The 25,957-nt window shown below is 40.9% G+C and overlaps 1 protein-coding gene and 1 long non-coding RNA gene across 16 annotated transcripts in view; one reads left to right on the forward strand and one right to left on the reverse strand.

Moving 5' to 3' along the window:
* msi2b (musashi RNA-binding protein 2b) overlaps positions 1-25,957 on the forward strand; it is a 250,492-nt gene that overhangs the window by 192,095 nt on the left and 32,440 nt on the right. For all 15 annotated transcript variants that reach the window (XM_035179048.2, XM_035179049.2, XM_035179051.2 and 12 more), the window contains one exon: positions 7,574-7,648. In XM_035179048.2, the coding sequence (XP_035034939.1) occupies positions 7,574-7,648 (75 nt within the window). The remainder of the gene's footprint in view (positions 1-7,573; positions 7,649-25,957) is intronic.
* On the reverse strand, positions 15,613-21,070 carry LOC118122363. The gene is made up of 2 exons (XR_004698457.2): positions 20,817-21,070; positions 15,613-17,244 (listed from the first exon to the last, which is right to left on the reverse strand). It is a non-coding gene; the product is annotated as an uncharacterized LOC118122363 (long non-coding RNA).

The following is a 25,957-nucleotide window of genomic DNA, read 5'->3' on the forward strand; positions in this document are numbered from 1 at the left end:
AGTATTATTGTGGTATTTTTAAAACCTGCTGAAAATGTTCAAAAGTTGAGTAGTATATTTATTATAGCACCATATTATTAATATTAACAATCTAAATATTAAATATACAACATTAAGATTGAAGAAAGAAGGCTTTAGCTTCCTAAAGAAGTAATTTCAGATATCATGATAATGCTGAAGACAGCAAATTAATTAGCTGCGTTTGCCAATGTTTAATTCCCCCTGACAGCAAAGTAGACAGACTCAGGACTTAAGTTCAATGATTCACTGAACTTTAGACAAATACAAATAATGATGCCGCATAGTTACACTGGAAAATCCAACAGAGGAAGGAAATGAACTGTTTTAAACAGCAGTAATTTCTGTTCCATTGTCTGCTAAGAAGCCAAAGAAGAAAACTATTTTCAGTGCACTCCTTTCATTTCAGCTCAGTGTGTGTCTCCACCGTGTTGTCATTCACAGTCGAGTTTCTCTCTGTCCTGGTGTGTGTGGGGAAGATTGGCACACACACACACACACACACACACACACACACACACACACACACACACACACACATAGAGCCATAGTGGAGGAGAGACAGTTAGACAACTCTTTACATTAAATGCAGACATCGACCGCAAACGTCTGAGAGGTAGCACAAAAATGTTTGTTAAACACACGCAATTGGCAACAATGGATGCTAACAGTCGCTATTATTATACAATACAGCTAAAACAAACTTCTGGCTTTGTCCGCTGAGACAACTGAAATAAATCTTTAGCTCTGCCTGCCGCTCCTTCCAAGACGTTTTTACAACATACAACAAGTGCACGTTGCTTGCTGCGCCTGGAGACTCACTCATTTTGGTTGATGCTGGACAGTATTTACCAAGTAACCATGGTAATTACGGCAATTATAGATTAAAACGGTACAACTAACCATCAGAAAAATGGTAACCGTTTCATCCCATGTATAATCTAACTGTGGATACTATTTATCCATCTATTTGTCTGTCTCTACATGCAGTATAACATGGTCACCTATAACATTGACACAGGTTTTAATGCTGTGGCTTATTGGTGTATACCCGTGGCCTGTTTTGAGAGAGGTCATTCCAAACCGTCAGCACAGTGATTTAAAACCGTTTTAGTTGTCGCCATTATTTTCAATCGCTTCATAGCTTGATTAAATCAAATATTGAAACCATTTACCTGTTTTAATACGGTTATACATCTATCCATATATCTATATCCAGAAGCACAAACTGCCCGGGTTATTGCGGGCTTGACCTTTCCACGGGACCGATTATACAGCTGTTTGCAGCAAAAGGGTTGATAAGGCTGCCCGAGCGCCTCTGTCAGCTCTATCTCAAGTCGCTCCCGGTTCCATCTCATCTGTTAGAAGTATTTAACAAGCACAGTGAACTTTTCAGAACTTATTACAGTCTAATGTGTCTGCGAGGAGGAGAGCACTCTTCCCCTCCATTGGGAGATGGCAGGCAGGAAAGCAGTGATGTGCTCATGTGAGAATATTAACAGCCAACTTGTTTGGAGACACTCTTATCTAAATGAAATTGGAACAAGGACGGCGAAACATTCCTTTATATAATTTGCATTTGGAAAAAGGGACCCTAGGCTCATTATTTAAGAAAGTGTAAGCTCCTTTTGTGCCAAATCTCATTAAAGCCATCCCTAGCTCCTTTGTTTACTGCCTCTAATCGAGGCATTTATCTTTATTGTGTTGTGCCCGATGTATGTTTGCTGAAATTAATACACATTTGAGCTGGGGCGAGGTATGGGTGTACCAGATGGATAATTGATTTTAAAGTGAATCAGAACTGTTGAGCCATAAAATAGATACATTAGCATGAATATTAATAAGGCAAATAGGAGCACTAAGAGGCCGCCACCAGGCCAGACACAACGGCAGGCTTCATTTAGCGGTATGGTACAAAAGATAGCAGCGTCGCTCCCCCTTTCTTTTTTCTTTCCTCCCACTCTCTTGTTTCAAAGTATTCATCGATGCGCACATAAGAAGCATTTTATGAGATAGAATCTTAACTTAACATGTATCTTAATCCACTTTCCCAACTCTTTTGTATTCCCCTCAGTAGCTCTCGCCCCTCACACACTTAATATACACATGTGGTTGCAAATTCTTCATTTATAGTCATCTTGTAAAAACCCATTCTAATGCAGTACATCAGACTACAGGAAAGTGGGTTTTTTCGCTGCTCCAGAAAATGTTGAAATAAGGCAGTGCAAGGAGCTGCCCCATCTAAGACAACAATTTCGGTTTGGAATTTATTCTGTTTGACAGTAAGACAGTATCAAACACATAATATCCAATAGTTTGTGGTCCGTGATAGCTTTTCATTGTATCACATCACAGTTCCTCTCAGACAAACAAACAGCGAGGGGGTTTGTGAAAGCCATCCATCTGTAGCTTCCTGGTGATGACTTCTCATCAGCACCTAATGAGGGTTTTTCTTTTTTTATTTCTTTTTTTTCCTCTGGTGTAGCCTCAGTCCTGCTTCATCCCACAGCAGACCTCCCCCCCCCGCCTATCTGAGTTGCATTTCTTTTTTGTCTGCGCGAGAGTGGAGAGGGTCTGGGAGAGGCATTTTCCCATTGGGTCAGGAATAAATTGAACTTTTTCATGGACAGCAAACACTGATTAGATATTTATGACCAAGGTCAACCTTTCTGATTCCAGCTGGCACAGGCTCTGAGGCATACAGAACAGAGCATCTACACACATGCTCTCGTTTACACACACACACACACACACACACACACACACACACACACACACACCCACACACAGACACGCACAAAGCCTACATATGCTCACGCACAACCTCACACAAATATGCATGCATGCAAAGTATGTTTTGACACCTTCATTCTGTAGACCCAAGCATAAATGTGCATATAAACCATCTGTGGTGTAAATATCGTTCTCTGTACTTGCTCCAGAGCTGCAATGTGATACAGTGTATGCATTGCACTGTTAACTTTTCCCGTCCTTTATAGTATTAGTCCTCAGCGTCCATTTCGCAGCCCCCAAAATTTACAATGTAGACATTCAGAGGGTAATTTATCAGGCCGGTACGTGGCTAACGAGAGCCGAGGACACTGAGGCCTGAAAGATGTTCCAGAGGTCAGTCTCTGAGGTGTCGCTTACACACAATGAAGAAAGTGTTATCAAGGTTGGCTGCTGTGATTCATTCCTGGCCTAAAGGACTTCCTCTTATTAGGTAATTTAGCACAGATTTATGGTTGAAGGTGATAATAGCTTGAGGAAAACAGATAAAGAGTGAGACATATACCATAATTAGAGGGTTAATTATGTTTATATTACCCTCTTATGGTGCTCAAATTCTCACTGACTCACACACAGGCTCTGCCACCCACCCGCCCACCCACCCTGTACTCAGATTTCTTGTTTTGTCTGCGTTCCACTTGCTATCCGCCTGCTCCCTCACACCCCGTTTCTCAATATGTTGCCCACAGCTGCTTCTGTCTGAAAACTGTCCAGCTAATTAACTGGTGGGTCTGTGGTTGTAATAAGAATCATGACAGCAGATGAACAATACATCTGCTACTCTTAAATTTTTCTAATGACACTGGGTCCTCTTTGGGCCTCGTTGCAACTCTGCCACCATCCAGGGACTGTACAGCTTCGAAACAAGTCTGTAGGCTCTTAATTTGACTTTGGTTTAGTGCATACTGTGGGACAAGTTTCAGATTTACAAGAGGAAAAAAACAAATTCTTTGAGATTATTATGGCATAAATGTGCAAAAAGAAAATCTGCCACAGTTGCCAAAACACTGTGACAATACAATTGTACAATCCAATACAAATTTAATTCTAATAAATTCAAGAAATTGTGTTTGCTTTTGTCAAGTACAACAGAGTATTGGTGCCATATTGAAGCAGCAAAGAGAACTTGTGCGGTGTTCCACTCAATCTGGATCCCAAATCTCGATTAGCAACTAATCTCGTATTTTTTTGGAGAAACTAAGAAACCCCTTTAAATATCACATGTAACCAACGATAGCCCTGCAGTCGACTACTACTTAACATGTCCTCCTTCACAAAAAATGATTTGATCATTTTTAATAACTAAAAGTATAACCTAACAAGATGTTCATTTTGACACAGGCAACAGGCTAACAACAAGTACTCTAAAATTATGGCTTTATTTTTGTAAAATTATGATTTTATTCTTGAAGTCCCTTTAGGTGGTCCTAATACTCCATTATATTCAAGGAACCACCTACAGTGGATGACCTATTAGCAAGTATTTTTTGATTTTAGTCCAGAATCAGTCATGTGCTAAAGGGTAAACCTAAATGCAGAACACAGGTACAAGTGATAAAGTGAAGATTTATTGGGGGGGGGCTCTGGCAGGCAGAGGCTGAGGACAAAGCAGGGATGTTGGTTAGAGGGACGGGGCCAAACGAGGCTGAGCTGTGAACGTGTTTGGATGACTGGCCAGCGGGGGGGAGAATGAGCCGGGGAGCAGACTGATGAGGCGGGGGGTCAGTGAGGCTGGGGAACGGAGATGAGCTTGTTTATGGGGAGATGGGTTGTGTGGCGAGCCTGGCAGGCAAGAGTCGAGCAGGTAAACAGGCAGACAGGAGGTTATCCTGCACCTCAAGCTTATACAGCTTCCACAGAGAAAAGTGCCTGTGGATGTAACCAACATCTATGCATCTGCTCTTTGCATTGTAGCTACTGATGCACTAAATCTCATCAGGATTTTGTTCAATTTGTGAGTTAAGTTTTTGCCTCTATTAAAATCAACAATCACATTTTTGGCTGATTCTTAGAATATTACTGCCCTTTTTTCCCCATACAATAGCCCCAAGACACACTCATAGTTTACATTGACTACATTTGCAATCCTATGTAAGTTTAATGATTTACTGGAAAAAGTCTTACCTTCATAGTGTAAAAGTAGTTTTTACCAAATAATCCTGGGTTCTATTTTATTACATATGACCCACATAGATAATTACTCATTAAAATGATGATATATATAATAAAGGTTATGTATGGCATATAGAACATTTTTACAAGAAAAACAAGAAAAAGTAAAGCAAAGGTACAATAACCAAAGTTTTCATAAATTGATTCACAAATGTATTTTGCTGCTTCTAATTTGCTTGCATCAGTAATTTATGTAAACACAACATTAAAACAAGCCCATATTCTATAAGCCCGTCCATTCTCTCTTTTAATACACCACTCATTTATATGATCTTGTAATGTAAAATATTACTGATTGCTCCTTTTCAAGAGAAGAATAGTTACATGAAGCAGATAAATACAAAAAAGCTGTTGAAATTTGTATTGTATGTATGTAAAAGAGAGAAAACTGGGTTTACCACGATACACACTAAATATTTGTACATTATAAAAATGGACAACATTATGTAAAAATGACTCAATAAAACAGTGAAATACTATTTTCTCGTGATGCTACTGTCCTCACATAGACTGAGGTTGTTTCTGTTTGGTGATTTAAACACATTTAGCGTTTGCTTATGATTCCCAAGGAGTATTTGTTGCCTCGGTAACAGTTGAGATAACTACTACAGATAATGAGTTAATTACTGGTCAAACCTTGTTTCAGCCAGTAAAGAAAACACAGCAAACCCCATGTGAGCGCTGTGCTGGAGGTGCAAATGTAGAACAGCTATCACCTCCTCGCCCGTGGCCTCTTTTTTTAACAAATTGCATCTAGCCATATTAACAGATGAACCTTTCTGCCATGCTGAAGATTCACAGAACATAAACAGACGGCCGCGTCATTTCAAGGCACCCACTATAAAGTGTTATTACACTGAGCTGTAAAAATGCCTCAGAGCTTATGGTTGAGTACAAAAATGGAAATGAATTAGACGGCTACAGAACCAAGAGCAGCGCTGTTTGTTCAGGGGCTTACTGCTCTGCTCTTCAAGTATTTGCCAGTCCTTGATAGCCAACCACGGTGAAGAAGTAACCCAAGAATGCATGAAGAGGGAACTGTCAGTTAGGGTGGTGCTCCTAGGCTCCTGTTGACGTACCTCAAATGTGTTTAAATATAATGACACAGCTTATTGATCCATGTTGGGGTAAATTGCTTAGTTTAAAGCAAGATTATGTATAATATGAGCAGCTACGCACAATTTAAATCACTACTCAGGGAAGAAGATCATTTCACCATCTAGGCCCCAATTGTTTTTATAGCTTTGGCCGTCACTCTTATGGATTATAAAAAAACATTTCACTCACTAAATTGATTACTAATATCGCACGAAGCAGCTGCACCTTTAAAACAAGGTCCTGCAGCACGAGCAACAAGAGCAGCCTGATGAAGATTAGAGGTTAATCTAATTGAGTGGAATTGTTTGTTGTTTGTTGTCGAACCGCACACACGGCAAATGATCTTCAGTTGACAATCTATCAACCCTTCAGTTATAACTACCCGCCGCCTCTCTATTAGCCGTGAAACATAAAAATAAATTGCCTCTTGCTTATTGCAGCTTTTCAAAAAGGCGTTACACATAATGTGCCCAAGACTTTGTATGGAAAGTGTTATTCCATAGTGTGATAGTTCATTTCTAAGTTCAGGCTTATGTACGTTTAATTTGGATTATTACCTCTGTCAAGGAGGATATGTTTTTGGTTTATATGTGTTTGTTAGCAAAATTATACAAAATCAGCGGAACAGATATCCAACCAATGGCCGAAGACATTATGTTTTGGCGTTGTCTATCCATCTGTCCCATTCCCGTGAACGCAATATCTCAAGAATGCCTTGAGGGAATTTCCTTAAATTTTGTACAAACATTCACTTAGACTCAAAGATGACCTGAATATAATTTGATGGTCAAGGACACTGTGGCCTCACAAACTTAGTTGTTTTTTCTTGAACATGATATCTTAAGATCAGTTTGAGGAAATGTTTAATTTGGTACAAACGATTTTGGTGCCTGGAGGTCAAAGGTCAAGTGACCTCATGTTACTGTGAATGTGTCATGTTAGGACTGCCTGTAGGGAATTTCATTACATCTGGCACAATTCACTTGGACTCAATGATGAATTGATTGGATTTCAGTGGTCCAAGGTCAAGGTCACAGTGGCTTCAATAAACATGTCTTAGGCCTCTTGAATGTGAAATCTCAAGACTGCTTGAGGGAATATCTTCAACTTTCAACTGATCAAGTATCACTTGGACTCAAAGATAAAGTGATTATGTTTCAGTTGTGAAAGGTAAAGGTCACAGTGACCTTTATATGAATCTGGAAAAAAAACTCTTCTGGTTGGCGGAGGCATACAACCCCAGTGCGGGGAATTCTAGTTAATTAAATAACGTCAGAATTTTTTGCTAAAATGTGAACACTTTACTTGTCTGTATCCTCCAGAGTTTCAAAGGCAGCTTTCCGGGGCTTGTTTTCTCTCTAAGGGTACATAAGCAGCTATTGCCCCAGTGTTTGCCTCTCTGAGTCTTTGTGCTTTATTGGTATCACATCTCTGCATGTACATTATTTCTAGATGTCCTCTAACCTCTTTGTAATCTTTCTCTTCTTTATCAAAGGTTACCCTAACATTGTGGCGACGTACGGCCGCGGATACACTGGATTCGCACCCAGCTACAGCTACCAGTTCCCTGGTGAGTTAAAGGCTTTCTTTAAATATCAGTGTCGCCGCTGATTTCTGTCATGCACTCTCAAGCGGCGCAATCAGACACACATTCCCCAGAACACCAACACGCGCACACATGAACGCTCAACAACACACACACACCCACACGTCAGTCATCAAATAATCTTCAGGGTTATAAGTTTGCTACGTGTTTAGATTTCTAAGGTGGCTTCTTAAAGCTGACGTTTCGTGAAATAAATTGCTTACTCCTTTTTATGCCGCACCTGAACATCACCATGACCAAATGTCTAAAATGGGGAAAGTTCTTCGTCTTCCGAGGCCCAATGTATGCAAATTTGAGTGTGGAGAAGCAGGTAAATAAGCACCGCTTTATGTAGGAAGATTTTTTAAAATATGGTTCTTTTAATGGAAAATGAATGAAGGCATTTTCTGCATTAAAAGTGTTGACTCGGAGTGTCGGCCACTTTAATAGGAGTCCGAGTGATACGTATCCAGTCTGGAAGCGGGCAGCTGTACCTGTCTGCTGCTGGAGGGGCCCACGGCTCTGAGGCGCCATCACTTACACAGGCATCCTGTCAATTTCATGCTTTATTTAGGGACTTTACACATGCTTTGTTTGCCATGCCAGACATCATTCCCTCTACTGATAAGACGGAATGGGAAATATCTGACAGCAGCTCAGATCTCTGTAATATCTTTGTGAAATAGATTCAGGAATGGTAAGACAGGAGGTCCAGCTGTGACCACCTGCAGATCAGACATATGCTAGATTTACACCTGACCACAACATTATTTGACAGAAGAAAAGGAATAGCACCTACCCATCAGCGTGGGTGAACATGAAAAGCATACAAATGTGGGAATTAAGCAAATGTTGTCTGTGATAATGACCAATTATTTTGATAGCTGATTAGAAGAACACACAATGTGTAGAATTGAGTGTGCAGCACACATATAAAATGAAATAAAAATTGACAAGATTTATCAGTCCTGCATTTTCCATAAACACATCGTAAAACATTTATTACCTTGGTTCCGCGAAAAGACAAGGAAAAGATCAAAGGAAAATAACTGATCAGTATTTCCTCAATATAAGTAACCCTAGTTAAATATGGCTTTTTGAAATGTTTACTATTTACAACAAATTAAGCGATATAACCTTCCCCGAGGCAGAATGTATGATCCTGTCCATGTTAAACTCAATTTAAAGAGTTTGATAAAGCTGTATGATTAAAACAGCCTCCTCTGGGCGCGCTCAACTCTTGACAGGGTAATTGGAATTTTTAATGTATGAATCAAACTCCCTGTCCAAATTAAATAACCCCAGGCCAAATATTGACTAGTGTCCTTCCTTCCCAAGATCTGGAAGGCATCCCCAATTTAAGATCAAAAGCTTTTTCTCTCACTGTACGCAACCTCACCGAAACACTCACTATAAATAAATGGAGCTGGGACTCGGCCGGCTGGATCCGAGAGGTGTAAATTGTGGGCTGCATTTCAAGGCTTTTTTATTCCCAGTAAACCTCAGGGGCCCGCTGTTAAGAGGGAAAAAAGAGTGGTTAGGCAATTGCTCAATTGTCAAGATAAAACAGTGATAACACATTGATCAGTGATGAAGCACTGAATTAATTACGAAAACTCAATACGACGTACACAGGCAAAGAGAAACCAAAGCTGACACCCCTGCAGCTGAAACAGAGTTCAAGTCGAAAAGAGATGTGAAATATACAGAGCCTCAGATGGAGGAAAATAAAGCTCTCAGTGCAGCCAGTTAGACTTAAAGCCGACACCAGCTCAACAGCTGTTAAACAGAATCTGACAGCTTAGCACTCTGCTCCATGTGGCACTCCCAATTAATTTCTACATTGATCACAAAGTGTGTTTGATATCGATCACATACAGTATTTTTTCCCCTCTACGTGTTGGTATTTGTATGCTGCGCGTTGCCTACAGAAGTTTTCCGTCGTAGCACGAGCATCGTTAATGTTTAATGCACTAAGAGACCTTCATATATCACTGATGTAAATCTGATCATCCTCTATTTATCAAAACTTGCCTATGAAAGTGAGCATGTATCAGGGCCCAGCTCCAGAGAGCAAAGTCAGACATTTATTCGGTGGTGTCTGTTTGTGCTGAAACGAGTTGTTACTATAAAGCCAACAACGACCCAGAAATTGCTAAGTCAAGTGAAACCCAAGCAAACCCAGTCAACAGATGTGTCTCTGGCACGGAGAGGTGTAGTTACCTATATCTGCATCAAGGCCGACTATTGTAATGTGTGTATCTTGGGTCAAGGCTTATCCATGTTAGCTATCTGCTGACAGTTACTGGTTTTATAATCCAATCTTAGACTGTATATAAAGAGGAATAACATGACTGCTCCCCAAAACTGAAGCCAAAACACCTTGATTGCCCCCTTGTGGCTGGCTGCAGTATAGGTCATAAACCCCACCTCCTTTATGTTAGCAGATGGAACATGGACCAAACTAAAAAGTCACATCAAAATGTATTTTCTTGAAGGTGGTTTCTGTTGATTTAGGTAGTTCATCATTCTGATTTATTTTGAAGTGTTCATGTTTTTGATAAGGTTGATTTTAATTATTGAATTAATGTAACAATAAAAAAAAGCATGTTGAAATGTCATGATTGATAGGTGAGTTTGATATTGGCGGTTCCTCGATACTATGGCTCCACTCTGTAATCACTACTGTGCGGACTCTGGCTACCAGTGAAGTCACCAATACGAGATGGCAGCACCTATATGCAGGATAATGCGGCTTCAGTTTTTGTACAGTGGGAGGCAGCGGAGAGCATCTTTATTAACAGTCACGATGCCATTAAAGGGAGGGAGGATTTCTTAACATCAAATATGTAAAATAAAAAAAGATGTGCACATTTACGGGAAAGCAGATAATGCTTCCGTGGGGATATTGATATATGAAAATTGTTAAATCAAATTTTCTGTCGGACGACGAGGACAGACATTTGTCATTCTTATCGAGTTTAGTGTTTGTCCCTCGTCTAGCCTGTTTACAGTGCTTTCACACCGAACAGAAAGACGGCTGTGGAAGAGAGGTGTTTGTTTGATAAAGATGCCTACTTTGATTTTTGCTGTTTGTAAATTCCAAGCCGTGTTTAATATGCAGTAATCACGCGCTGTTTACCTCGTTGCCGCATTGTTTCTGCATTATGCTTAAACTAGGACTGGGATTGAATTTCAAAGATGATGCTGCACGCTGCTTGTGTAGGGACAATCAAGAAGACGTTTTTACCTCAGAATCACAAGTAGTAAGGAGGTGTAACAAATGATTAGCAGCATCCACGAAGCAACAAGTTGTTCTGTTTGTTTCTATTCATCAGAGCTTCTCTTTGTAATAATGGCTACAGCGACTTGATTATTCGCAATGTCGAAGTAACATAGTTCCTTCTTTTGTTAGAAGACCTTGTAACTCACCATGATTTATGGCTGTCATTTATGTCAAATCCCTTTCACAGATTGTTCTAATGCACATACATGACTTGGATGGCAAGCAGTGGTCATGTCAGTGTCAAATAAAAGCAGAGGGGACTGTTACGTTTGCATGCAAATGTGACATGTGATATGTGAGTGTCACCGTGTTGTCATTTGCTGTGTCGATTTAAAGATTCTGTAAAGATTCCCACTGTGCAAGATAGAATGTTTGCTAAGGTTGTTGCTGCCTTTACCTTTAAATAACACCAGCCAGCCTAGACGTGCTGTCAGCACATGATTTCAAAAGAAAACGAGAATAGCACTCAGTAGAGTGCATAGCTCCTCAAAGTCAAATTCCATCAAGCGGCACAAAATTTCATAGACTGAAAGACATCAGTCCCCTAGATAGACCTGACTTTTTGCATTATTATTCCCTGGGATTTTGGTTAAAACGTCAAAAAAGCGCCCCCTTATTCGCATTAATAAGGATCCGCCCCCTTATTCTAATCTGCACAAAATGAAATGGGTTATTCCCTGACCCATCCCTCGTCATTCAACCAAATTTTGTGGACATTTTTTTTTTTTAGTTTTTGTGTAATCCTGCTAACAATCAAACAAACCTAGATGAAAACATAACCTCCTTGGACAGAGGTAATAATGATAATATATCTGCTTCATTTTGCTGTAGCTGAATTTCCATAGTTATTCTCAATCCCTAATTAACCTTACAATGAAATGACACACACACACACACTCAGGAAAAACACCAAAAGGATGTGATGCCTAGGGCTCTGATAATCCCTATTTCTGAAAGCTGTGTCAATCAATTTGAAATATTTACATAATTAAGGTTGATTTACAGAAAAGGGAGAACAGTAGTTAACCGCATGTTAAACCCATCCTACACTAGCATGATATTTAAAGGACCAGTTTATATGAATTGTGGCTGCACAGGTAGTACTGGTTAGATAATCTTTTGTGAGGTTTATAACACATCTGCTAAATGCCTTAGTCGTTCTACACAAGCAAGTGTCCTCATCTATTGTTCACACCCATTTACTGAGCTGAGTGAGTCCTTTACATTAACAGATAGATGCAGAAATAAATGAAACCATTAGGATGATAGCGTTGTCTGGATGTTGCAGAACAGCACAATGTAACACAACATAAAATGTGTTGCCGTTTTTTATCTATTAAATAGACAAATATATCTGACAAAATAGATTTTGCCATAAATAAGATCGCATCTATCTAATGTGTTTTCTTATGATGTAAACATCATATTTCAAAATGTGATTTAACAGTATCAGAATAGTGAGGCAAAAATAAAACAGCTGAAAAACTGGGAAAAAAAAAGAAAATCAAAATTGGAAATGTGTTCCATGAAGCACAGGATTAAAGAGCTGGAGTCTGCAGATTAATTAACATGTGTGTCCTGCTGCCTCTATATGGCTGCAGGGATTTAATGACCTGGAGGAGACGCTTTTCATACAGTATAAAGCAGCTGCGGAGTCAATCATATTACTGCTGCTTATACCCACATTAAACTTTATATTTTTTACTGCTGATTTAAATGCATCAAGAGAGTTTGATTAGATACACTTGTATTTAAAGCTTTATTCGGTTTGGCGATTACTCTGCATTTGCTGAAATAGTTTTCTATTGTCGATCGAATCAGTGAAGTGGCATTGCTTCTGCAGCACACCGGGCGACGCGTAGGTCGACCCATAACCTGCGGATCCTGTAACTTATAAATAACTTACAGAAACATTGTGTGCAGTAGGCTGTGATTACATCCCCCACCCTCTCACTCTTGCACTGGAGGGTGCAGGTTCTTTTATGTCCTGGTTGTCAATAATCTCTCCAGCCAGCTATAAAGTAACCTACATCTATTGCACGTCTCTCTGCACACAGACTACAATTTATAATACTTTAGACCTAAAACAGAGTGTATAGACCTACATACCTAAAGGGGGGAAAGGGGATGTTCTGCTGTTTTTCTTCTCTCTGAACCAGCTCCAGTTGCAGACTCGCCTCAAGTGTGTCACAGCTGGTCCTCCACCGCTCTTCACCCTTCTTCAGCTCGTTGTCTCTATGAGTGAGCAGGGTCTGGCACTCTCTATTCCTGCTATCCTGCCCTTTTTCTAGCCGCTCTTTCAACAGCTCGTCTTTTTGTCGGGGCTCCTCTTGGAGCTCCTCCATCTGCCCCCCGTCCCTTTTTCCACCAGGTTAACGTGCTCCTATAGAGCCTTGTTTTCATCTCTCAGAGCCTTTTCTCACCCACTGCAGTGTTGAGGGCAACTCTGAGGCCATGTACACTGTGCTGCAGCTGCTCTGGAGCTGGTCCGTGCTGTTTGGGCCCTGAAAGAGCAGCACTAAACTGCATTGGCCCAAATGGCTGAAAAATAGTAACATAGAGCACATTTAGTTCATGGGGAGAACTCTAGTCCCACCTTGACACAACCGGTACCGTTATTTAAACATTTGAACTTACTTTAGTCAAAGGGCAGGACTCCCTGAAACTATATCTCAGTGTATTATTTTCACTCTGTCACAGTTTGTCTCATATCTCTATAAATATGGACACTACTCTGCATACATATCCTCCAAAAGCCAAACCTTTTTGAGACCCCAGTGTATTAGAGATTTTTGGCTTATATTTGACTTTCGACACAGAAATCCTTTTCACTTTCATTTGAGATTGTGTGGGGTTAAGTTTGAATTACTGTAGATTATTTTTGGTGAAACTTGAGGACAATGTTGTGGGACAAGGTTTTTAATGAGATGCTTTGTTTGGTTTGTTAATAAGTTGTTTGTAAAAGTTAGATTTTTACAGCTGTAAAATTACATTGTTGCCAAAATTAAATATAAAAATGACTAAGTGGTCAGCAAATCCCAGGTGTGGGACTTAAACAACCACAGCATCATTGATAAAGCAGCATTATTTACATCTCCAGTCTCATGATGGAAAATAGAAATTACATTCACGTTCAATTTGTGACTCATTCTTTGACACTGGAGCATTAACATAATACTTTACAGTTATTACAAACAGGAAACATTGTCCTCAGATCTGCCCTCAGATACAATCTTAAACCAAACAATCCGTTATTCTTAAATATATGATTTGCTTTCCCCTGAAGGACTATTTTCAGATTCATGTGGTGAAGGGTGAAACGTCTTTTGGATATGATACAATAAAAGACAGAGACTGAATAGTAAATATTGTACCTTGCTGGTGTAGTGAATGTCAATTAAAGATAAAGCTCAGATGGTGTTTTATGGAGAATAAGGGACCCCTAAACTGATTTTGCTTCATACAGGCTCTTTTGCCATCATCAGAGAGTCACAAATTATTACTTTTAAGAGAATTAAGATGATCATCTTACTATTAAAACAGGAATACACATCCTGGCAGACACTGCTGGTGATGATCTTAGTTACAGTTTGCACATTAAACTGTTTAAATCTGCCAAATTTTGAATTGCACTGCAGGGATCTGGGGTTTTAATCAAACTCTTAATTGCTTTTTGTGTTTGCATAGAATAGTCACACATTGTCCATATGTGATTTATGATGGGAAACATCTTGGCAAAACACATGCTGTGGCTGTGTAATAGATTTATTAACATACGTGACAATAGACTAACTAAACAAATGTTATTTTGCAGAGTTAGTTCTAAGTCTGGCTGACTGTAGACATTCAGTAACAACTTGCCTAGTTGAAATATCTGCTCTTTGAAAATCATGAAGTAAACCTTCAACAGAAATATTAAAGAAACCAAAACTGAGAGCATTTTTGTTTTATTAAACATTCTCACATCCCGAGCTTAAAGTCTGTTTGTGCTCATTTAAGATCTGACATTCTGCCTTTGGCTGTGGAAACTGGACTCTTGTGTAAGTGTGATGTACTATAGTTGACCTTTAAATGACTCTATATATTTACTACTTTAACTCTATATATGTACTACTTTAAATAATGAACAGAATCAAACAAATTATTTATCTCAAGCAGGGAAGGGAAATCTGGTGCCGTCACTTTGAAAGGTGTTGGAGCTTTTGTTTTAAACTAGGAGATAGTGAATGTAGAGGAGCGAGGGGAAAAGCAGTTCTTTTCAGTCTACTGAATAATTAGAAACAGTTCATTAAAAAGATCTGTTTAAAAGTACATAAAAGTGCCAGGCCTCGGATAGCTTTTCCAATCAGTTGTGTATTTACTCTTATTATTATGGTGTAAAAATGAAATGTAGTTGGCCCCTGATGTGCCCCTGTCCTGTCCTGTTTCGAAAACACCTACATCCACCACTGCTCACTGAGAACAGTTTTATTGAGGCAGTTCTGTCACTGATCTCGGGGGTGGCAGAATCTCTAAAACTAGATACCACCAGTGTGCAGTAAGAAAATGTGTTTATTTGCAGTTTTGCAATTTACCATTAAACAACTACTGCACTGTTACTATCATCAACTGGATGTATTTAAAAAAAAAAAAATAGGCTGTTAAAGTGAGAAGTCAACATTGGCAGGGATCCTATTTAACACTCAGAAAGCTTTAGTGATAACAGAGTGGTTCATATCTGTGAATGTATGTGTCGGTATGACTCAGAGCTGAGGTTTTTTGTTTATTTTCAGGTATTGCATCTGCAGAAAAATAACATACAGCCGTAGAATGTATAGTAAACCTCACTAATGACTTGTTGAAAGTATGAAAATGCAGTGTTATGGAAACCGTCTTAAATTATCAGGCTTCAGAGCGTTTATCAGGCTACAAAGAGCAAAACGAAAAAATTGAAAAGGTCTTTGAATTAAAATGAGGCACAAAAGGACCTCACTGTGAGTCTGTTAGGCATTAAAGTGCACACCATTCCCCAGGTACTGCAGCTCAAAACAGTGAGACAGCACAGATTTTTCAGATAGCTCCCAAAGAAGACAAATCTGAAGTTTGCTTGAAATTAAGATGCTCCTGTTGCGGTGGTGGAAGTGAGGAATTTATCTGTCATGTTCGTAGCCAACTCACATTTGCTTCACCACTTCTTCTAACATTTCTCCACAATCTCTGTCACCTAGAAAGAAGCCGCACTCGCCTCACACCTCCATACATTTCGGAGCAGAGGTTACAAAATACATCTCCACTGGAGGAGATCAAATCCACGAGAGAATGACTACATTTTCGAATGTAGATAACTAGTGGTTTAGAAAGGAAGCTGTTTCTTTCTTTTACTAAAACCCCAAATCCTGCTGTGATAATGGCTGGAAACTGAGGAAAAGCAGTGGCTGTCAAGGCATAAGGAACATTACTGTACATTATTCTCCTTTTTATGCGGCAGTCTAATTAGCAGTAGCTAGCTGATAAATGTGCTATTGTATAATTCAACTTGTAGCGCCCAGGGGAACATCCCAGGATGTGCCACATTCAAAGCGTGAGTTGTCGAGTCTGGAGAAAGCCACATTCAAAGAAGTACCCTATTTGATCTCAGCTTTACAGTACATTGAACTTAGTTGTCTTTGATTACCTCGGGCTCAGACTGTATACAGTGAAATATTCTTTTGTTTACGGTGCATATTAAAATGCAAAATGGGTGGGAAGAAGATCGTCCCCAACAATAAGTGCAAGTTTATGCATTGTGGTGTATGTACGGTGCGGTTTCTGCTCATGGTGTCAGCAAATATGGAAGGAGAAATATGAAGAGGTTTAAATATTCTAGCATGGTCTATTGTGTGTATGATGTATGCATGAATAGGAAGCTTGTCCATATGAGGAAAATGTAATTAAAAAAAGAAAATGATGTATGCATGTGTGCATAATGCATACGAATGAGCTAGAGAAGTGAACATCAAAAGAAGGGATACACCCCTCATACATTCATATTGTACTTTCTATTGTTAACCAGTCTTGTATCAGTTCCTTTCATTACGCGCACATGAATGCACAGTTGAGCGCACACACACACACACACACATAGAAAGACGGCGCAGTCATACAAAGACTGAGATTCAGGATCTGTGTATGACGGGACTTGAGAGAGCTTCTCTCCACTCTCTCCCGTGTTCTTGTGCGACTTGCTGCCTCCACCGCCGTGCCCTCAGAGCCTCCCCTGGCATAAATGACCATTATGGCTCCATTAGGGCTGCTCCTAGGAGGTCATTATGCTACACTGAAAAACCAGGGATGAAGACGTTAGTGGGATCCCATCAGGGGAGAGACACAGACTGAGTGAGAGAAAGACATAACACTCCGTCATCCAGCTACTCCAGATGTCATGACAGACAAACAGCGATTCAGGCCCAGTGAGTCAGCCTCTTAAGTAGTAAAAGAACGGAGGGAAAGGATGATTAAAGAGAGGAAAGGACAGCAGTAAGTGCAGCATGCATGCAATGAGGACAGAGGGGCGGGTAATTTTAGGTTAACATTATAGACATAAACTATCCAGGAAAAATGCAACATGCTGCTTGTGTCTCCTTCTCACAGCAAACTATATTAAATAGTGTTGTGTGTCTGTGTGAGGTCTTTTAATTGGTTTGACTCGAGGTTGTACTCGACTAAGGATTTTGTCAGTTGAATCAAATTTGGCTGTTTATTAAAAAATATGTATTTCTTTTTCTTATATCAAGTGATGTTTCAATAAACTGACGGAATTTTGAAAGAGGTTTGGTGGAACATTTATGATAAGAGAGACATTCACATATAAATTCACATAAAATAGCAAGCAAAGCCAAATTATCCCTCTGAGCAAATGACGCTGACGTGCAACATTTTTACCAACATTAGATATAACAAAATAATAATATTATCAAAATAATTAACTTTATTTATATAGCACTTATAAAAACTGATTTAGAAAGTGCTTTGACAGCAAAGCAAGAGGCAAATACAAGAGAAATAGCAATCAGCAGGAAGCAATGTGACATGAAGGACAAAATATTAGATCGGTCCAGATATCAGAATTGAATGAAGGATAAATTGTATTGGAACGTCTATCGTCTCACATAGCCAGACCTCCACAGGGCCGTGTTAGTACTGCAGAATGGTCTGGCAACATCAATTGGCTGTTGGGCAGCAACAAGTCCATAATGCAGCGATGGTGCCACTGAAAAAAATATTGTCGCAAGGGGAAGGGCTTGTTTTGGTTGAAGGTTTTTTACATGGAGGGATTGAGGTCATTCCCCACAAAGAAAACAGTAAAAGTCACCTTTGTGATTACTCGATCGCAAATCTTTATCACAACTTGCCCTTTCCAGGGTGTAGGTTGCTTTGGCTCAAATGTTGTTGTTTCCCACAGCGAAGGGGAGCTAAAAAACATGCCAGAAGCAGAAGGGGAGGAGAATACTGCGTAAAACCCACAGTCTACATCCCCTGAGTCACACTAATTTATGTAGGATTCAAAGGCACATACGAGAAGACAAGTTGTGTGGTCAAGCAACAGGTTTGGGTCAGTTCTTGAAAATACAAATGAAAGTCAGAAACAAGATCTGGGTCACACCATCTCCCAAGGAGACACTTGTTACTCTATAAGATTGTAAGTGTCAGGGAAAAACAAGCCCGCTGACCTTTTCACCCCCTTTTTTTCATCTTTAGGTGAAGTGTACAAAGGTACAAGGAACAGCTTCCCTCTCAGCAGGTGGCATATAGGGAAAGGGAGCTGCTGACCTGTGCAGTTGGCATGATATACTGCTCCTGAGGGCTGCATGCCCCGAGAATCTGGGTCACAGCCAACCAAGCTTATGATAAATGCACCAGAGGTCACAACAGGGCATAAGCCTGAAACATCATTTAGCCTCCCAGGGTTTAGCTTTAACTGTCTGCTGTTGGGAGATGGAAATGTGTTGACAGGGAACGATATAGTGCTGTGAACAATGCTTGGTGGCCCATGACAGAGGAGGTACAGTATGTAGCTGCGTCCTGTGTATAGATCAATGAGGTCCTGGCTAAAAATGGGCCTCACGTGGAGTCCCTGTTGTCTGTGTTTCGGTCCCTGAAAATATAGTTCTTTCTTAATCAGAAAGTAAACATCAGAGACTGCTACTCGTTTCGGTTGTGTTGTTATTTTCACATTCATGTTGTGGCTTTTGCGGTTGTGTTGTGTGTTTTGTATTTGTGTTGTTGCCTTTGCCTTTGTGTTTTCCATGAATGCACTGCTGTGAGACGTCTCAGCTACCGTTGTCTGTGGCACCAACTCTCTGAGTAAAAGATAATTACATTGTCTGAGAAAATAAAATGTATTTGCGTCCAGCTACAGTCAACCTTCACGAACTTGTCTCCTTTCATTGAAACAAAGTTTTATTGTACTTTTCAAACTTTCTGTCCAATAAAACGCTTGTCTTGCTGGCTATAGTTCATTACCTCCTGCGTGGATGATGATGATGTGGTCTGGAACACAATGCCCAGTCATTATCTGCAGAGTTGAAGCTCTCTTTAGTATTCAGATATCTTATATTTCCCCTGTCAGGACACTTCTTGGCTACAGTATTGGAGCAGGTGGAAAAAATCAATGGCCTGAGGCGGATGAGGAGCCAACCTGTGTCGCGGGTGCATGTAACATTGTCCTCCATGAGACAGATCCCACTGTTTGTGTTTTTACTGCACTCCTGAGACGTGGCAGTGGCACACACACACACACTCACACAGCAGACCTATTGGTGGAACAGGTTTCTATTGAACTGGAGTTACACAGCAGATTGTTCCTTAGTTCCTGTGACCATCCCTGTATAAACTGGGTGAGCCGTGACCCCAGCAAGTGGTCCCACAGGCCAGAGTGAGTGCTACAGGGCTGGAAGCAGATGGCCCTCCTGATGCCACACTGACTCACAGATTGGCTTTAATTGCCAAGGCTGATCATTTGCCCAATGAGTCTGTGAAGGCCGGGACACTCCATGAGTCGCGGGCCTTAAAATAGGGCCTGACGAGGAGTGTTGTGATCTCATGCGCTTGAACAGCCATGCACAGTGCATCTTTCTCTCACATACTTGGAAACTCACACACACACACACACACACACACACACACACATTTCACAGGCATAAAACTGACAAAATCAAAGACTCTACAAGGCTGCCTATGAAGGCAAAAGAGGTGGAGAGACTTTAGTAGGAGTCTCTCTCTGTTTTCCTGTCTGGGTCTCTGACTCACTGTCTCCCCAGCAATGCAGGCACGCGCACAAGCACATGCAAACGCGCGCGCACGCACGCACGCACACATACGCACGCACACACACACGCACACACACACACGCACACCTCCCCAGGCCATGACTGTTCACAGTGGCAGCAGTGAGTGTGCAGCTCTGACGTCAGTGGACAGCACTGTATGTCAAGCCCTGTCTTCTTATCCATGTGCACTCAGAGAGCGAGACTGTTCCCAGATCAGCTTTGTTGTCTATTAAGCAACGTCACATCTGTTTATGTGCACGTGCTCTGCTGGCAGACAGTCTAAGCTACTGTACGGTACTGAACATGTTTCTGTGAGCACTGGATTGATTCAACAGGTGTAACAGCACTCTACTGCATGACCCTCAGCTCTTAACAGGGTGAGTGTTGTTTTTTTTTATTGTTTTGTGGTATAGTTTTGTTTTTCTGTGTTGATGCAATGTGCACTGGTCTATCTGCGTGCTTACAAGAACACAAGTCATGCCACGTGCACATGCACGTGTGAGCAAAACCAGCTACTGCACTCTGACAGAGGCAGCGCTGATAGGCTGGCTATTTCCTGAAAGTAGAAGAGAAGGCTCACCTCATTTGCCCAGGTCTTAACTCACCCCAGGACAGCAGACACATCCTCACACACTGAGGCAGGCAAACAGTCTGCAATGGAGACCCACAGTCTAGGTTCCTGTGGTGGGGATGATGAGCTGCTGTAAGAGGCAGAGTGGCAACGCTAAAGCTCATTATGTCTCGACGGTTCAGCTGCAGGTCTAGAAATGAAACTCGAGCTGCCCTGCCTCGGACATGTCTGACACCTTTGGACGGTGCTGGAGACCAGCAGGGGGACAGAGAAGGGGCGCAGACGTGGAAGACGGCAGCAGAGTTCAATATGTGTGTCTGCGAGACCATGCTCTGTGTCTTCTGCCTGTTGTTTTGATGCCACCCACTGTTCGAGAGCTCCAGGCTCAGAGAGTCGGGTACTTGCTACATCTCTTCCCAGCTGCCCCCTCCATCCCGCCCTCCTGCTGACTGTGCTAATAGCTCTCTGGTTGCTCTCATCCCCCCTTTCCCTAGTGCAGGGACGCATGGTAACATATATAAACATGTATGCGTATATGTCTGTATATTATAGCACAGAGCCATCTGCATGCCTCCACTCTGTGTGGAAACATTGTTTACAGCTCCAGTAAGTACGTAAGTGGAAGCCAATGTTGCAGTGCTATTTTTGGGTCATGCCACATTTTACCCAACTTGCCCTGTGTATCTAGAGCAGTGCTAGGTTGTGTAACCGCAGTACAGAGCTGGCTGTAAGTGCTCAGCATTAAAGTTATAGTCATGAAATAGTGTCGACAAGGCTGCTCCGTCTTGTAATTATTATAACCAACATCAATACATCTTATTTTTGACGTAAATCATCTGCAAAAGCAAGTCTGTGTCGGAGGCTGAGTGTTCAGCGCAAACACACAAACACATTTAACTCGAATGGTGAAATGACACTTAATGCACTCATTCATTTGAGAAAACCTGAACCACCCCACCCCACCCCCATCATTCATCTGTCCCCTCCACTACCCCCTTCAGAAGTGGGAGATGGGCATTAAAATGCATAAAAAATTAAGGCTGTTTACTTGGACACTAATGAGAGGAGGCTTAAGTAGTCTACTTTAATTAGTATGATTGGCTCCTTCGGGACCTCACAGGCGGGGCCATAACAGCTGATTCACTCTGAGCTCACAGGACCTTTTCATACTCTCCGAGTGTCACAAGTGATGTCAGAGGAGATTGGACTGCAGAGACATGTTGCCTTCACTGATCCCATGCAGGTTGGAGAGAAGCACTGCAGTTAAATGCACTGAAGCAGACCATTACATAAGCACCACTGCAAGGTCAGACATCTGTGTCCTCCCTGTCTCTGTCTCTATTTAAGTCGCCATCATAAACTGCCTTGGGGTTAGGCTTGTGAGCCAAGACCCCTGTCCCGTTCACAAACCAGTGTCTCGGTTTCGACAACTCAATTGATTTTATTTTCTTCCTTATCTACTTGGCCAGAATTCTCTTCGCTTTTTTTGTTTGACTCTGTACTTCGTCTTAACTACTGTATGTGTGTGAGTAACTGAGTGCTCTTGTGTGGAAGCAGAATGTGTTCAGATCAGGTTTCTAGCATCGGAGCAGCCTTTTTTTACTGAAGTGCACAGGAAGGAGCACAAAGAAGAGGTTAAAAGTGTGGCTACACTTCAAAAGAGAGTCTAGTTTGTCCCCTTTGATGCTACGCTGCCATGCACTTCAGCTACAAAGAAACGGCACTCTTGTCCCTGAGAAGTGAAGTAAGAGACGCCGACAGCTTTTCCTGAGCTCAATATACACAACATCACAGTAACTCACACTCGGCGTACGTCTCAGCGCATATGATGTGCATTCGAAGCTGTGCCGACTGGGGGTGTTTCAAGATCCAGGGTATTTCGAGTAACCTCGAACGGACATTTTTCTAAATTCAAATTTCTGATTGATTCATTCGCATAGTACACATCATCATGTGATATCGGAATAGCTAAGGCAATCTGCAATTCATTATGAGCTGTCAGATCCCGTAGCGAGAACCGAGACCGCTCTTCAGCTGAAGGGCTCTGGGTCGAGAACCCTCGCCAGCCAAAATCCACCCCTGCTGAAGTATCCTTGAGCAAATCACTCAGTCCCTGCAGGCTCCAGGGAGGCTGATCTGAAGCTCAACCTTACCTCACCTCTGACCTTCTTGTGGATTTCTCCACATTATATGTTTACTATCTGCAGTATTGGGGGGGCTTTGCGAGACACTGCTCTGAGCAGGAAGATGGATGTGAAACCTATAGATTTTCTATCCAACCTCTGAGGTATGGTGGTTACAGTGGATAAGATGATGTGACCTCATGTGTCCAACTAATTTCAGAACATGTTTATATCTTGTAAAGGGGCAGAATTTGTACTTCTCTATACTTCTGATATATTTCTCTTCCTTCCTCATCATTTTCCGTTCAAAGGTCTAAGATCCCGGTACAATTACGACCATAAAACCAGGCTTTTCTGAGCTCAGAGTTCACTCCTCTTCTGTAATCGACTGCTTCTCTCCCAATCAGAAGCCACTAAGTCTTAATGGCAAAGGATGAGTGAGCCAAATGGTTTCATTATATACAGAAACCTTCAGAAAAAAAGAGCTACAGCTTGGGTAAAGGGACACAGACAAATACACACACACACTAGACCCACACGTAACGAATATGTGAGGAAACAGATTTTCTTTTTGGTATTGAGGTCAGGGGTCATAAACACCTTTTTTAAGGTTACCACAGGATACATTTTCTTTTATTCTTAAGGCTGATGCTCTCAACTCTTATTTTGGACAAATTTTGACTTGCTCAGGGTATGAAGCCATGACTGAGTATTGTGGACATTAAATGCTAAATCTAGTAGTGTGTAATGTCAACAGCCGTCAACAACTGTTGTGCCAACCAGCATGTCAATAATTTTTTTCCGGAACAGTTGTTTATGATACTGCGATATCATTTTGATAAGCTCAGGATTTTTTTTTTTTAAGTAGCTCTTGGATGAAATGTAACTTCACTGTTAAATGAGATTCTAACAGTAGTAATTTTGTCACTGTCAAGTGTTTTATAATAATTTTATTATTATTAAAGAAAGAATAATTGTTCTCATGCGAGTGACAAAATAGGTCAAAAGAAAATTTGGACTTTCTTTTTTAACCTCAACATCTGCAGCCATTTAAGTGGGCCTGTGTATTGAATCATGTCATTTTCTAGTGTAAGTGGAATACTACTGTAATTATTTTGAATTACATATTTTATTCATGTTACACTTATATTGTCAGTCTGTTAAAGCCTTTCTCAGTATATTATATAGGCACAAACAATTGCTCTGATTACCGAGATTAAATACAGTGATTTTCTTTTGCAGTTCCATGAAGATTTATATAAGAATGATCGAAAGCGATTCAGCAGAGGTCATAGTCAGAGTGTGAGTCCCTAGTTTGAGTCAAGCCCCAAACATACTGGATCCTGCAAATCTTATAATGTAACTTGATAGTGTATTGTATTAGATTATCGCTCTCTGATAAATGCCCTTATCTTTCAGCTCCACACACGACACAGGCTTTTTGTTAAAGGCTTTACTCTCTAAGCTCAGGCTAAAATAACTGATGATGTCATCAGGGTTATTGTTGAGACGTACACTGTATAAAAATATACAAAATTTGGTCCAAAATATCCTGGATATATGTGCTGCCATCTTGGGCACTTCAAATCATCACAGATGCACTCTACCAATCATGACTGTAATCAGCCTCAGCTGTCAATCAAGTCTCACCTTGCTTTGATATCATCAAATGAGTAATTAAAACCCAACTTGCCGGAAAAAATTAACACTTGAATATAAATCAGTGTGATGGGAACAACCTCAAATGACAGAAAAAACCTTTTGAGAATTTTTTTTAATGTGTACTTGTGTGTAGGCCTGTGTCCCACCCACTAACATAGAGGAGGTGGGGGTTTATAACCTACAGGGCAGCCAGCCACCAGAGGGGGATAAAGATAATTCGGCTTCACGTTTTGGAGCCGTCATGTCGTCCATCTTCATTTACAGTCTGTGGTTGAGACTGAGCGGTTCCTCTCGCGCCATTAAAGTCATTATTCAACTGATTTTGATTGGTAGTGCTCATCACGATGGTTAAACTGAAGCTGATGTGTAAAATCAGTAGAGAGCCCGTTTAACAGTTGTGCTTAAGTTCAACCTGACTTTGCCAGTAAGGTACTTCAAGTTTAAATGAAGTGTATGATAAGAAGTTAATGTACAAAAGGACATGTGGTGATTCATTAATAATTTAGTTTTGCTCTCATGACTTCTCGAGCTATAGTTTCAAACATGCTTGACATCCTGTTCTGTGTGACCTTTGAGATGCAGCCACAGAATCCAAACACCGAAAGTAACCAGACGTACACGTGGCAAGATTAATTTGAATGATTGACAAGCAACCCGGCTCTGTTAATCAAGTTATGCTTACTCTGATTAGGACCGTAATGTGAGTAAGATAACCTGGTTAAGGTGTTTACATGAGAGTTGCAATAATATGCGTATTGCATTAGTCTGGTTCTAATTGAATTATTGGTGTGCATGTAAATGCTTTCTCTCACTCTCTCTCTCTCTCTCGCTCTCTCTCTCTCTCTCGCTCTCTCTGGCTCATTCCCAGACAGCCGTCTCTGTATTTTATGTGAGGGGGAATCTCTGTGTGTGCTGTGGGTCTCTGTTGATCAGAGGAGAGGTGAGACATGAGCATGTGTGCAGCAGTTCATATGAAAGCCACCTGGCTCTCTCCAGCTCTGTGATTTATGCCTTTGATAACGGCAACCCAGAGATGCTTTCAACAACAACAAAGTGGTGCTGAAGGATGACAACAATGGGACACTTGTCAATCTGGAGATGAAAAGATGTCTTGCTAGGTGGCTGTCTCTTTTATGACTTTGATTTATATTTTTTTCCGCCTTTGTTTGGTTTATTTGTCTCTATATGTTTCTCTACATTTTATGAAAGGTTATTGATGAAGCATAATGTGAAGTGGAGTCAGTTTTCCATCTCTGCCAGAATGCCTCCCTCCCCCTGTGCGAAGGCGGCAATGTGCTTCGCTGCCTCTGCTATGACTTATCAGCAGACTTATTTCCGCTGGCTTGTCCTTCTCACTGCGATACT

This window comes from Hippoglossus stenolepis, chromosome 15 (genome assembly GCF_022539355.2).
Source record: "Hippoglossus stenolepis isolate QCI-W04-F060 chromosome 15, HSTE1.2, whole genome shotgun sequence".
In the NCBI taxonomy this organism is placed as follows: domain Eukaryota; kingdom Metazoa; phylum Chordata; class Actinopteri; order Pleuronectiformes; family Pleuronectidae; genus Hippoglossus; species Hippoglossus stenolepis.